Source organism: Sparus aurata, chromosome 18, assembly GCF_900880675.1.
Source record: "Sparus aurata chromosome 18, fSpaAur1.1, whole genome shotgun sequence".
Lineage (NCBI taxonomy): Eukaryota > Metazoa > Chordata > Actinopteri > Spariformes > Sparidae > Sparus > Sparus aurata.
The window spans coordinates 29926081-29941474 of NC_044204.1; the positions used below are offsets into that span (position 1 = coordinate 29926081).

General features: G+C 44.1%; 1 protein-coding gene across 1 annotated transcript; it reads left to right on the forward strand.

Annotated features, from left to right (window-relative positions):
* Positions 1-2983: 2983 nt before the first annotated feature.
* Positions 2984-15184, forward strand: xkrx (XK related X-linked). Its single transcript, XM_030397155.1, has 3 exons — positions 2984-3906; positions 11881-12140; positions 13544-15184. Exons 1-3 carry the CDS (start codon positions 3548-3550, stop codon positions 14398-14400), a joined length of 1476 nt encoding a protein of 491 aa, XP_030253015.1. The 5' UTR covers positions 2984-3547; the 3' UTR covers positions 14401-15184.
* Positions 15185-15394: the final 210 nt, after the last annotated feature.

Sequence of the window (15394 nt, forward strand, 5' to 3'; positions counted from 1 at the left end):
AGCTGTAACCAAATTATACTTTAATTGAATAAATGTTGACGACAGCTTCCAGAGACCTGCAGCAGCTGTTGTGTGTGGAGGCTTTATCTTATTATGTCATTAAACCAACATCCAGTCAGGCTCTGCTGAGTAGACGCATCCCAGACTCTGACCACAGCCCTGTGTCAGCTGACACACACACACACACACACACACTCAATGCAAAAATAAAAAACAGCAGCAGCTGAGGACCACACCCCTCTCTGCTCCTGTTCACCACATTGCAAACATGCTTCAAAGACCCCAGACTGCTGATTTTGCAATATGAGTTACAGTCAGATTACTTTGCAGTCTGTGCTATAACATATTACCACTAAGGGAATACTTCAGCACAGCGTAGCATTTGCTCAGATGATCAAAACCTTCGTTATATCTATAAGATAAATATTCAACTGTATAATTATTGGATTTAAAGCGGGCAGGACGGTTAGCCTAGCTTAGCATAAAGACTTGCAACAGAGGGAAAGGACTAGCAAACTTATCAGCCTCTACAGTTCACTAACGTGGACTTTATACTTGGTCTGTTGAATGTGTACAAAAAAGTAGATAGATAAAAGACATGTTGTGATTTTCTGAATGATCATGTGGCAGGCAGCCAGCTGAGAGGAAGTGACTGGGTCATCAAGACATCACAGACACGACCCACGCAACATGATGCATCGCTGCTTTACAATTAGTTCTCCATTTTGGATTCAAGGTGCACTAAGTAACTTTTTTTTAGTGCAAATTTTGATTATTTAGTCCAACAAACTTGAACCCTAGGACTCAAACTATCAGCCTGTTTTGCTCTAATGTCCACACATACAAACATAAACATGTGGCTATAAAAGGTGTCATTTGCAGGAAAGGGTCAGAATTTAAAAGGTTCTTCCTAAACTACAGGGGGCAGCATAACCACTCACTGCTGCTCATATTGGGCTTAATACTCTCTGATATCACTATCTACCTGTTGCTAGTCTTAGTTTGGTAAAAGAGAGAAACTTTAAATCTTGTATTTGTTGGTTTAGTGTAAGAATATCTCCTTTGTTGACTTTTGTGTTTGTTAGTGTCAAGAGCTCTGTCTCTTTGTTTACAGCCCTTTAAAAATGTTGCGTAGTGCACCTTTAAAATTTTGTTTTCTTCATATTAAACCATACAGACGTGTGAGTGGTGTCAATGTGCTCATTTATCTCTTTGCACAAAGGCGAAGACACGCTTTCCAAAATGTCAAACTATCCCTTTAAAGTCGTTCAAACCCAAAAGGCAGGGGGAATTGTTTATTTCTGTCACTTGCAAAGAATTTTAAACAGAGACCGGCAGTGTAGCCTTTCACTGACCTGATTGGCCGGTAACACTGTATACAGCATGTCTGCTGCTCAGTAATGAGGTTTCCGTCTCCCACTTCCCCCGGGCTCCACGGAGCACACAGCCTCTGCAGTCTGAAGTCACTGACCCACACCAACGCTTCACCAATCACATGCATTAGTAATGACGAGCCTTTCGCAAGCTGTGTCGACCCCCCTTCACAGTGCCAGGGTGATGTCACTGATTTAGATGAGATCTGAATGGGCGTAGAGGTCAGCATGTTTGGGATCAGGAGTGTTAAAACTGTACAGTGCAGCTCCCTTTGTTGGTTTTGTTTTATGTCATTGGAGAGGAAACAGCAGCAGAGTAACATCCAACATCCTGGATGTGTCTTGAATTCTGATCTCTCCAGTAAAATAAAACAGGACAATAACCCAGACAATTGTTTTGCGACGGAAAGTGTGGGTGTGCCGCTACAGATGTGTGTTTCAGACGCTGAGCAAACAGCATTAGACGCCGAGCAAACATCAAACTAGTTCTGTTCACCTGGGTCACAAAATGTTAACAGTCACGGAGCTTTAACAGTAATATAATGAGGAAATGTCTGTGTTTGATGGAAGATGGAGTGACGTTTCAGTAGCTGATTCAATCTGTGGGCGTGTGTTTGTGTGTGTGTGTTTGTGTGTGTGTATGCTGCACCTGTTCACTCACAGGCCTGCAGGTCGCCATAACAAGGCCAAGTCCGCCCTGTTGGTGTAAACTAAAAATGGAAGTGCAGAGAAACTGATCTCTGTGTGCTCGCCCTCCAAAGTGCTTCCATTTGGACGGGCCAAATATTGTATGTAAAAAAACTACAGTGCATTCACATTGTATCAGTGTCAGTTAGTTAGAAATGTAAAAATAAACCTCAGTGTTCCTCTCAATTAACACTAAATCCTTCTCTTTTCTTACTAATAATTGTAGTTATAATAGATGGACTTCAAAGTCTCTGAAACTTTATGACGTTGACCTTTGACAGTAGTAGTAGTAGTAGTAGTAGTATTAGGCCCATAGCCAGTGTGTACAAAAGTCGTACTTGGGAAGATATCCTATTGAAATATGACTTTGATAAAAGTGAAACTTACCCATACAAACAGGACTTGAGTAAAAGTCCCGAATAATCTGATATCAAATGTACTTAAATATCAAAAGTACAAGTAAAGTAAATTATATATATAATTAAATGTATGTATAAACTGTATATAATGGGTCAACCGATTATCAGATACGATAATCATCATTTTCTTTTTTTTTTCTATTTGTTGTATAAATACAGAAACACATTTTCAGAGACTTCAAAATTCATCTGAAATAACTACAATAAAGAGTAAGTATATAACACTGTTTACACGACTCTTTAATTCCCCTCTATTTCATTTTTAATTTAGTAGGCATATGTACATTAGTATGTATGCCTATATATTTATTTCCAGAGTAGCTCTAGCCAGTCATTGTTCCTTGTATGTTTATTTATGTGTGTATATATATATATTCTGACAGAATATATATACAGAATAATTCTGTGTTTACAGATGATACATATATAAACGTCTTCAGTGATGAGCGACGTTTTGTTTTATCTTATCTCTCTTACTTTGAAGGCGGCCGCCCTTCACTTCCGGTCTCGCCCCCTGTGTTTTTGGCTCGCTTGCCGCGGCCGTTAATGTCAGCGCGTCAACAGTCTGGAAACACGAGCTGACAACAGCCGCACAAGTCCGCAAAACCTCCCACAGTCTGCAGTCAGACTCTGGAGGAGACGTCGGCGTGTGTTGAACCAGGAACAACAAACTGAATCAAACTTTGAGCGACAGAGAAAAGAAACCTCCGCGAGTTGTGACGATGACTGTCTGTTATGAACCGACTGATGACGCGGCTGAACTCCCCCGGTGTCCGCGCTGATGCCGCTGCGGACTGTGAGGTGGTGTCGTTCAGATTAAACGAGGGTGGTGGCGCCACGTACGACGGTTCATACAAAAAGATTTGGCTAGTCAAGTGTTTGGCCGTGCAGCCGAGTTGTTGAGCGAGAGCAAATGTGAAACTAGCGATGATCAACTTGGTGGAAAGTTGGGAGAGACGACGCAACAAGGGACGGAAATATTAAAAGTCATGTTTTTCTAGCGCGGTTCGGTGAAACGCCGGCGACCTCCGAAGTCGTTACTCCCCCGCTCGAGACGCAGATAACATCATGAGCGAGGTGGCCATGGAGGAGCACGAGAGGGACATCTCGGACCTGGACCCGCAGGAGTGCCCCTCGGTGGTGGTGGAGAACGGGGTCATGCTGGTGGTGAATCACAGCCACGTCCACGCGCCCTTCAGCGTCGTGCTGGCCACCGTACTCTACCTGGCGGAGTTCATCACCGCCGCCGTGCTCTGCAGCAGGTACCATAAGTCCGAAGACAACATCTGGCTAGGCTTCACCATCACCTTCATGCTGTTGCCCGCCGTGCTCATACAGCTGGCGCTGACGTTCATCCACAGGGACCTGGGTCGGGACCGGCCCCTGGTCCTCTTCCTGCACCTGCTGCTGATGGGCCCAGTCATAAGGTGGGTGACGCGGAGGGACGGGGTCAGGTGGGGCCACGGTGATGGGTGTGGCCGGCATGATAAAGGACTATTCAGTGTAAATCCTGATAGTCTGCAACACGCAAAGTAATCATTCCATGTTTGTCCAGCTTTTCAGCCAACGAGCAGGTTTGTGTGGATGAACAGTTAATCGAAATATTATAGAAATCACATAAAGGCAAAACCCAAATGTGTCACAACAGACCACTTTAAATAAGCAGTTGACTAGTTTTCCATTTTCTCATGTAAAATGAGAGAAAAAGCAGAATATCCTGTAACATTATTCAAACTCCACAGAAACTACACAATACAGTATGGTATAGTAGTATACTGCAGAGTATTATAATACAAATATAGATGTAAAACCAGTGAGTTGTTTGTTATAGCTCGTCTTATTTTTGTCTTCTGTATGTTTACTGTTGATGAACGCAGCCCTTGGTTACCCGTGTTCATGATATTCAGCTAGTCAACCATGAGTAATACGCTGTAATTCAAAGGACAAAAAGGCGTTGGGGTTATAAATTGATTCATTAAAGAAGATTAGATAAAGCGCGCTCCCTGTCCGTCACACCAGCGAGATCTCAGGCGTTTAAACAGCGGTTTCCAGAGTCGCTGTCAAGGAAAATGCTTGTTCATCATTATTTTTGTATGTCTTCCAGTGAAGTTCTGACTTATATCTCGGTATCAGTATGATTTTCTTTGCATAACGTTCAGTTCTACTTGAAGTAAACACCAATTAAAAAAGAACAAAACAAAACACAACAAAACCTAGAAACTTCCTAAACTAGAACTTTTATTATGAGAGGTTTGGAATTGTTCAGTTTTCCCCATAAACACTGAGACCTTCAACTATTTGTCAGTTGAGAGATCAGCAGCTGTTGTGATGCGAGTTTCGGTTTCAGTCAGAACAAAAGTGGAAACCTTCACTCATCCGAGCGTGATTGAAAACAGTTCAAACATCTTTGTCTTTTTTGATTATTGGATCGACGAAGCTGAAGATTAGCAGATTTCACCTTGTTGACTCCAATTAGCAAATAAGATATAATTCCCGAGTTGCAGCGGCAGATGTTTATCTGATGAGTCGCATCACATTTGAGCTTCCACATTAATCAGCTGCTGATTCACGACCTCCCTGTGATCAGTTTGTGTGTGTTGTAAAGTTCTTATCAAAGATTGTGTAACGATTGATTGAATCACTTGCAGCAATCAGCTAACAGTAGTTTTTATGTTTTTGATAATCAAGATTTCTTTGTTCATCTGTCACACACGGGGGATAAAAAAACAACAATGAAAACATCAGTATTGACATTTTCCTACTGGCAGAATTGATACTTTGTTATCAGTATTGGTGTCAGCGGTCCGTCTAACTGGACCTGCTGCTCTCTTTTACAGTGCGGTGCAGTTAATGGAGTCACGAGTTCACAATCTTGAGTGCATGAAAGCAGTCCAAGGATCTCTGAGAGCGGCGTGATGCAGCAGACATTAATCATTATGGATCTGAGAGTTGTTTTCAAAATGTAGGATGCTGGATAGAGCTGAAAACACTTCATCGATTAGGTGATCAGAGAATAATCGCCAGCTGTTTTTTGCCGTGGATTAATAGTTTTCAGTGTTTTCAAAGCAAAAATAGTGACCCAGCCCCTCGAATGTGATTTGAAGCTTCCCATCATCGTATTTCATTGTTCACGCAACATTTTTGGAGCTTTGGACATTCGGTCAAACAAAACAAGACATTTGAAGACATTTGTGATGTTTTGATCATCATATTTCCAATATTTTTGACATTTGAATAGACTAAATACTCGTTTTTTTTCCAGCCCTAATGTTGACTGACAGTTGGCATGGCTCTGTTGCAGATCATCAACTAAAACATAATGAGCCGCATTAATTTGTTATTACAGGCTGTTGACTGATTCACAGTCCAGATGGAAAGCCTGTCCGGTATGACGAACAGGAGGGGCGACACGAACATAACAACCTCCCACATCGCCCAGACAGTTAGATAAGGACAGACTTCAACTATGAGGAGCCCCGAGCTTCTTTTAATTTGAAATCTTCCCTCACGGTGTGGTCACGTCCTCTGGTGAACCCATGCCTGTAAAAAAAAACCAGTCTGTCAAACGACTCTGCAGAGCTGGTTGCTGCCCTAGTAACACATATTTATCGCTTGTACCGCTCAGTTGTATGACCTCATGTCAGGATTATGGCACCGACTGGCCTCAGTGCTGCCAGACCTCCGGAGGAGACGGGAGGTCAGAGGGGAGTTAAAGATGTTGCCGGAAATAAGACAGCTTTATTTTTTTTTTCTTTACTCTTGAAAGCCACAGCGAATGTGACAGGAGCAGCAAATAGATGTTGTATTTGTTTTTAAATAGAGAGACGTTGCTCCTGTTGGGGGAGGTGTTCTTATTTAGATGGCGTCGTTTGTTCTTTGCTGACAGACCTGTTTGACGAAGCGTGACTCATGCGAGAAGATAGAGGCGGAGACTCTTTTGTCGTGTTCTCTTGAATTCAAATCTACCTTTTACCTGATCCTCGATCCGTTTTCTCTCTGTGAACTTTGATTTGTCAGCAGTGAGCCCCGAGGAGCCGCTATAAATGAAATGAAGGGCGTGTCTCTTTTCAAAGGGCAAGAATTTCCACCTTTTCTTCGGCTGCGTGCAGGATTTTATGCCACAGGAAGAACGCATCGCTGGAGAACATGTTGCTAAAAGGCACAGAAATGACTTGATTTGTGGTTCAGCTGTCAGTGTCTGGTGCAGTAGGGACGTATTTTTAACAGATTGCAGATATAGGAAGAAGTATGCAGATAAAAATGAAGCTCAGCTCTTTGTAATCCCTTTCAGAAGACAGGAAGTGATCTTATCTTCAATATTGTATTGTAGTGTATGCATCAACACAGGTGTCTTTTCAGAATAAAATGCAAGACTCACAATATTCCTGATTTAATGACATTTGAGCCAAAAGCGCTTCACATATCGGGACTATAAAACACAGACCGGTTCTTTTTCTGTTCCCACACTTGGACTGGATCAAGGTCAGGCACAGGTCTATAATTATCTACTAACACACGAGAGATAGTTACTGAAGGACACCACCTGCAGCTTCAGGGTCTGTTTCAGTCTGAAGCGAGCATGTTCGAGATTGTTTATACTTTTAGTCAGTCAACAGAAATGCAACCAAATGTCCAGGTTGCATGCAGCGTTACGTGTCAGTGATGCTATCTGTAGCTTGGACGCGTTGTCTGAATTTAAATGTCACTTTTTTGGTTATGGGGAACTTGCAGAGAAGTGGCTTTGTGGACGATCTGGCCAGAAGATTTAAACGCAACCTATTTAATCACAGTAGCTTTACACGAAAGCAATTTAGATAATGTGCAGAATACAGCCAGACTTGAAATAGCTCATGAATTTCTCAATTTGCACCAATAAAACACATCCGTCAAGTCAGTGGGGTTACGTGAAGTTTGTAATCAGAAGTAAGACGACTTTAAAAACAGCAATCTCCACGCTTTACCTGAAAAGAAGAATGTGAGCGTCTACAAGATCGGTCATGAGCCTACCATGGTCAGATTGCCCACCCCGAGTGGGACTTATTAGTTCAAATAGAAAAGACTTTTATTTTGAAAGACAAAGTGGTCGTGTGTGATACACTGGCCTGGAGACGTTTCATGATTATCAGGACTGATAGTAGAGATAAATCAGCCGATGTTAGGTTATCGCAGGTTTGTCAGTATTGGAGTATTTTCTCTATGATCACTTCAAACAACGACGTTGACGAGGCAAGATAAAAGAAATTCTGTGCGTGTCAGACATTGTTTTTTTAAGATCCTCTTTGTGCCACTAAATTGCGAAATAATTCTTCGAGGTTATTTAGAAACTGTGTCACCGTCACATAGTTTGGCCACAAACAGATTTACTTTCCAACTGCAAAATTACACATGTTGGTCACAATTCTTTAAAAATAAATCTGAGGGATCAGCTTCGAGATTGTTTCTTTATTTTATGTGTTTGTGATTTGTTTGGCTGTAATTACATGAACAGATCAGAGTCTGGTTAGAGGTCTGGGAGCTGTGATGTGAAGTCAGATACATTGTTGCATTCGGCTTGAACACTCCAAGTTAGAAAACCAAAAATATCTGGAGGTGTGGCGGTAAGAAGAAAACCTCTGTAACACAACAGCTCCAGGCTACGTTAGCAACGTCTCTGGTTTTACTGCCTCGATTTTGATAAGAGTCCAACAGTGTCATAGAATGCGATACTAAATAGGTGGAGTTCTCTTGTGAGAGCCTCAAAATCAGTTTGGTATAGCAGAACAACAAATTAATAGAATGGAAGCTGCTTGCAGGGCGCTGTGAAGCTTCAAGCTAAATGCTAACATGCTTACAATGATTATACTGATGTGCTGACGTTTAGAAGATATGTTTATGACAATATCTGTACACGTTTCTATCACAGTCCGTCTATAGCTGTTCAGATAGTTCTGTCTGGACCGAGTGATTGTGGGACTGAACCTGCCATCCACAGAGACATGCTGCTACAGTAGCACCATGAGAGTTTATCAGATTTTTGTCCTGCTGCTGAAACCAAAAGCAGCTGTTATCTCTCAGCTACGCTCGCTAGTTTATGACCCCGTTCACGTCTTTCCTCCACCTCAGAACACTTTGCTCCTGCAAGTGATTTAAAACGGCCGTGACCGATGAAACAGCTTTCAGTATCAGAGAGAGTTTGTGTCACCGCGCCGGCTGCATCTCTAATGTGAAATCATCATCCGTCACGTCTCTGATGCGTGCCTTCTTAGAGCCAGGAAACAAATCACAGAACGTTTCATTCTGGTACGCTCTGCGCTCTCTTCTTGTGTTTTGTTTCCAGCTCTTCTTGTTCCGGGCTGCTCTCGGCTCAGATGGGAGGTTTTCTTGTGTGTCTCGGTGATGGTGTAATTGCTGATCTTGTGGCCGCGCCGACAAACACAACACGTCTGCTATCGGAAGTGGAATTTCGACTCACATTTTTAATTCTTTTTACAAATATCTGCATATGAAACCTTTTTGTATTGGTTGTTTAGGATTCCACCAGGAGAAAATGTGACACAGTATCCTGACAGTCAGTATAGGAAAGGGGGCGGTCAGGTAATCTGGCACCTTGTCCCGACTTGTCCTGAGAAGAGGATCCTGCTCCCAAAGTAGGGACAGAAACTCCTCAATTACTCCGTCAGCTCGGACTAGTCTCGGCATGCGGAGCCTCTTGTTTTGTGTTCGACACTCTCCACAGTCTGATGAGCCTTGTGTGGTAATCCCGAGCGACCAAATCTTGCTAAAGAGCTGCTGAAAGAATTTCCTGAATGTCCCGCCACCCTTTAGTCAGAGAACAGCAGTATTTCAGATGTCACAGCAGCCTCTAGACTTCTGTTTAAAAGGCAGTTCCTCTTTTTTCATGTGGTATTTGTTACACCACGGCGCTTGTGAGGGAACAGATTGCATGTTTAGACTGCAAATGCAGAGCAGCGGCCTGTATTTCCTCTTATAAATCCGCACAGGGCTACCCTGGAAGTCAGCGTATTGATTCTCTCTGCTAATGCATTCATCAGTAATGCTGTTTTTTTCCCTTCCCCTAAGTGAAATTCAGTCCGCCTCGCTGTCTCTCAGTCGCTTTACAGAATCCTAAGTGCACGCTGGCTCGAGTTCAGAGCCCTCATACCGTCGGCTCATTGTGCTGCCAGATTTCCAGGGGAAAATATGTCAGTAAAGCAGGTTTTCGTGCCTGTGCTGTTCCCCCGATCACAGACACCGTGCACCGAAGCTGAATGACTCTCATCTGCCTGTGGCTATCAGTCTGGGAGAGGAAACACTGTAAGCGTTATGCGTATGGGCTGGTTGAGAGATAAGAGTCTGCAGATTTCCTCTGCCAGGCTCCAACATTTGGGTCAGGCACAGTTCAGGGACTTGTGTGTAAGCAAAGTTTCCATTCACGTAGCAGCTGAAGCAACAGCGTCTGAAAATGTCCGACTGCTGAGTCGGGAGTGTCGGCGCAGCACACAGCTGAACCATGAAGACGTAGATTCATGTGGGAAGTACAAACACTGTAGCAGATGTTTCACGTATCTGTACTTTATCTGAGTATTTATATATCCGGCAACTTTTTACTTTCACTGCCTAGATTTTAACATATAAGTCAAGTCAAGTTTTATCCATTTGAGAGGAATTATCGATTATGTTATTTGGCATTAAATGTTAGAAACCTCGTGAACTCTTCTGTTCGCAGGTGGTACAGGGCGAATCACAGTGGACCAAAAGAAAGGAATCATTATTCCAGCGCACACCGGGATACAATTAACACTGTTTAATTAAGAGACACATTAAAAACAACATGTGGCATGATGCTTCAGCAGATTCCCTCCGTGCTTAACCAGCAGAGAATCCACAGTCCTCTATACAGATACAAGTACACTACAAAAAAACACAGCAATAATTAGCAATAGCTACGATTCCACTGTACAAAAATATAAACACCAGGAGAAATTATATATGAGTATGGTAATTATGAAATGCTATAATTTTGCATCATTGAACGCCCCCTTCCCAACATCACAGGACGGATTTCAACCTGTCAGATGTAACAAGATGTAAACAGAGAGGGAGACTGGAACGGGGAGCTCGCTGCCTGGATTTTCTTATTTTCTCAGTGTTTTTTGCTGCTCGGGCCGCTTCACCAATCCAAAATGTCGGTGTTTGACGTCCTGGGAATGAGACGCAACAATCAGCTGTGAAAGATTTAGCAGTAATGCTGTTAAGATTGAAAAAATGTTAAATTTCAGTAGGAGCGCTGTTGCTTCGAGAGGAAAAAGGTTAGTCCGGAGCGCTGCAACTGTCTTTGCGATGCGTTATCGAACAGCGGGGACAAATCCTACTGATTCTAGCTTTGTTATCATAACTGGAGCTTCAGTTAGTACATTTCAGAGCCTGTACTTTCTTACTTTCAGTGAGTATAGAACTTGACTCACTGTTTTTGTACAGAAGCGCCTGTGCTTATGTTCCAGTAAAGAATGTGTGTACTTTTGCCTTTTTGGGATTCTTAACATCTGATGTCCAGGGTTGGAGATTTCTGGAGCTAAAGATCACATTCCTGCACAGTGATGTGAGATTCGGTGCAGCAGTGGGAATCCTCGGAGGACGGGGTTTGTCTGCTGAGAGCAGATGTGCAGCACTGTGTGTTCACGCAGGTCATTTTACAGCGTTGGTCGAGGATTACAGTGCTCACATTTGGCTGTTGGAGAGGAAACCTTGCTTTTCCTGTCCAGGCAGTTTGAACCTTTGTACTGTAATTAAATTAACAACTTCTGTGTCATCAGGGCCTCGAAAAACCAGTCAGGAAGTGCTTGGATTAAGTCTTTCAACCGTCAAATTTGACTCTGACAATATTTGTTGAATTCCTTTTTAAAGTAGCAGTGTGCAATTCCTGCACAGAAACCTCAAGTAGTGGAAAAACACGTTTCACTCGTCATGAACGGTGTCGATCTCCACCCTGTGAGCGAACACAAGGAGCATTTACCTTGCAAACATTAAGAGCACCACACCCAGACTTTGTTTCTGTGTATACATCCAGGCCTCGGGCAGGATGTGTTCTCTGTCTTCTGGCTGCCCTCTGGTGGATTCTCAGTGTAGTGCTGGTGTTTGTCCGGCTGTGATTCATAAAGATGTACATCAGATCAGTGTTGCGTCTGTGATGGAAAAATATATCTGTCATTTTAATCCCTCGACTGAAAACGAGCCGCTGCAATTGATACCGTCCTATTTTTATCTTGCGTATTTACACCATGATTAACTGTTGATATAAAGACTTAAGGCCTCACAGCGTCAGATCGTGGTGTCCTGTAACTCAAACGAAACACTCCACCGCCCTCTGCTGGTGTGAAACCTTCCTCCGCTCACCGTCTCTCTCTCCTCCATGGCGTCCTCAGGTGTTTCGAGGCTCTGGTGGTTTACTTCAAGGCGGGTAAGAGGGAGGAGCCGTACGTCACCATCTCCAGGAAGATCAGCCTGAAGAAGGGGCAGGGGACGCCCATGGAGTGGGAGATCGGCCAATCGGAGCGCACGCTGGCCACTCACAGGAACGCCTTCAAGCGCACCGCGGTCATCCAGGCGTTTCTGGGCTCCACGCCTCAGCTGACGCTCCAGCTGTACGCCACCATCCAGGAGAAATACTTCCTCCCTGTGAGAGGTGAGAACGATTATGTGGGTTTATTCGAAAATCACTACTTTATTTGTATTCTCGCCGAGGTTGAAATACCAAATCATGACATTCTTCGAGGTTTGGCAGGTCTACAAGACTCCTCACCTCGAATTCTACAGTACAAATTAAATGCCACCGCCAGCCTGAGTGCAGTTAATAAGGATGGTAGATTTAAATAATGGATACAACCCAATAAGTCCTTTTACTGAGTCGCTGTCTCATCTCTCTCCACAGTTATTAAGAGGCTGTAGTATAAGGAGATGTCTTTTAGAGCGTGACCAGTGCCTCAATTCCAATTCTGATATATCGGCCGTTACACACCATCCCGCCATGATCTCCTCAAACACGGTTATCATAATTGTGCTGGATGTATAACAGGATATTTAAGAGCATGATGGCTTCAACAACATCAGTGCTTTGACACGGCAAACTAACCCCAAGCATCTTTTCTGTGTTATAACCTCTTTAAAGAAAGGTTTTTAGCACGTGTCACTAATACTGATATAACAACACACTAATGTTACATCTCCGTTGAGTTAATTTGTTATTTTTCTTTCCAAGAAGCTCGGTGTCGCTGGTGGCGGCGCTGCTTCTTTACTGTCGGTGCGTCTCTCGTGCCGTCATTTGCTTTTCGCCAGGCTGGGATGTGAGTTGACTCCCTTTGCTGATGATGGGAGACAGTTCTCTCCTTATTTTCTTAAAAAATATTGTAAATAAATATTATAAAAATGCACCACTAGCTGACCAGTCCCTGCAGATCTGAGAGATCCGCCCGGCTTTTCTTCTGTTAACATGTCCACTGATCCGTCTGAGGTCAGGGTTTAATGTCTTTGTTCACTGAAAATATCACATTGTTGTTTTTAAATGGAGATTTGTGGCAAGAGGGATGTTTCTAAGCAAACTGAAGACACTAGTAAATGTCAGTGGATGCAGCGTCAAACAGTCAGGCCTTCATTAAGACAAGAATAAGACTCTACAGCCGACTAGCAGCTCTGAAAGGCACAGCTGCGCTCGGACCAGTCGGCAGAATAAATGTCGCTGTATGTATGTTTCTGTTCAGCGACATGTTGTGACACTGCTGTGATCACAGTGTGGCCTAACAGCACCTGGTTACGGGTACGAAAATATCATGTTTGTGGCTCAGATGAATTTTCATTATCGAGGTAATCCTGTTCACTAAAATCAGATGTGTGTCCTGTCTGTGATGCTTTAAAATTACTTTTAAAATGTAAAGTAAAGTGATTCTAGTATGTTTCAGTGTCATTTTCAAGAATTGTTTGCATATTTTGATGATTGTTGGAAGAATAAAGTATAAATGATGTTGTGAATTGTAATTATTTTGGTCAGAATAATCGCGAAACGTGAACAGCTGCCTTCTGTTTGTTTCACAGGCGCTCTGATGATCATCACCCTGATCTCCGTCATATACGGGGCCCTGGTGTGCAGCGTCCTCGCCATCCAGATCAGGTACGACGACTACAAGGTGCGGTTGCGCCCCGCGGCCTACCTGTGCATGATCGTGTGGAGAGGGTTGGAGATCGCCACGCGGATCACCGCTCTGGTCCTCTTCAGCACGGCGCTCACGCACTGGGTGATCCTCGTCGGGATGGTGAACCTGCTCTTCTTCTTCTTCCTCCCCTGGGCTGAGTTCTGGGCCCGGAAAGGCTCGCTGACGCAGGACGTGGAGAAGAACTTCTCCAAGCTGGGCACCACGGTGGTGCTGAGCATGTTCACGCTGCTCTACGCCTGCATCAACATCTTCTGCTGGTCGGCGGTGCAGCTGGACCTCACCCACAGAGAGCTCATCGAGAGGAAGCAGCGCTGGGACCGCCTGGCCATGTACTACTGCGGACGCTTTGTCGAGAACTTCATCCTCATCACGCTCTGGTACTTCCACAAATCAGACTTCTACGAGTACGTGTGCGCGCCGCTGCTGGCCGTCCAGCTGCTGATCGGCTACAGCCTGGCCGTGCTCTTCATGCTGCTCTTCTACCAGTTCTGCCACCCCTGCAGACGCCTCTTCAAGTACAACGTGCACGACTGCCTGCACTGCGTCTGCTGCCGTAAAAGAACGAGGGAAGCGAGACGGAAGCCGGCGCCCTCTTACTCCAACGCCGCCACCATGGTGCTGGTGCCCGAGGAGCCACTGGAGCTGCTGGACCCTCAAAACTCAGAACAGCCCGACCTCACCAGTCAGCTGGGAGGGCGGGAGACAGTTATCATCGAAGACATCATGGAAGCAGCCTGAGGAGGGCTGTAAATTAACAAACTGAATTAAGTTCTCTGATGTGGAATAGAATCAAAGCTGGAGCGGCTGAACAAGACCTCGAGTCCGTTCAGACAAAAACCGGAATGATTTTGTGTTTTTCTTGAGTTAGAGAACAAACTACCACCTCTTTCCCCCCTCAGTGCACGGAAACTTATCTTACGTGCACGATCACGAACACTTAGGGCGCCACAACACCCCCGTCCACCAAAGAATGCAGCATGCCGAGATGTGCACAAAGGCCGCGTTGAGAGATCAGCAGCGGGTCGTGTTCAGGACCGAGCCAGGTGTGCTGGAAACGTGCCAAGTGCGTCCGAAGTGCCCGAAAAAAAAAAGACTGATGGGGAGAGAGAACGACCTCCACCGGTTTGACTTCCTCTCAGGGTGAACGCCCCCATTTGCACGTGTTTGCGTCTACACTAAAACAAAACAAAACAAGAAAGAATTCATCTTCCTCATTCTGCATAAACCTGCTGTGATGAATGCCTCCTGTTGTTCATTGTCCAGTCAGGTTGCCTTGATGGGAAGAAAAAAAAACAAAAAACAGGTTTTAGTTTGGCAGAAGACACGTGGGAGTGTGTGAAGAGCTGGTGAATATCATGTGTGTGTCTCAGAGTTTAACCTTAACAACACTGACACGGAGCTTAGCTTCTACTTCACTACACTGCTTTCATTTGGCTTGTTATTTTCACTATATGTTTGTTCGTTCAGTGCCTTGACTACTGTTTTACTTGAAAGTTAAATAAAAATAATGTCTGCACACATTCTTCATTCTCACCTTTTATTTGTCCCAAAAGTAACGATCTGAAGTGCTGATCAGAAGTTCCCGTTTTTCCTGTGGAGCGGTGGAGCGTACTGGTCAAACGGCTCGATCGCGTCGTGCTTGTTTTTTAGCATATTGAACCACAGCTCTTCTTTTCTTCTTCTTCTTCTTCTTCTTCTTCTTCTTCTTCTTCTTCTTCTTCTTCTTCTTCTT

Bases quoted from the DNA above. Each gene is read 5' to 3' on its own strand.
- xkrx (XM_030397155.1), top strand. From the start codon at position 3,548: ATGAGCGAGGTGGCCATGGAGGAGCACGAGAGGGACATCTCGGACCTG. The intron at 3,907-11,880 runs GTGGGTGACGCG...TGGCGTCCTCAG, and splicing joins CTGATGGGCCCAGTCATAAG to GTGTTTCGAGGCTCTGGTGG. The intron at 12,141-13,543 runs GTGAGAACGATT...TTTGTTTCACAG, and splicing joins ATACTTCCTCCCTGTGAGAG to GCGCTCTGATGATCATCACC.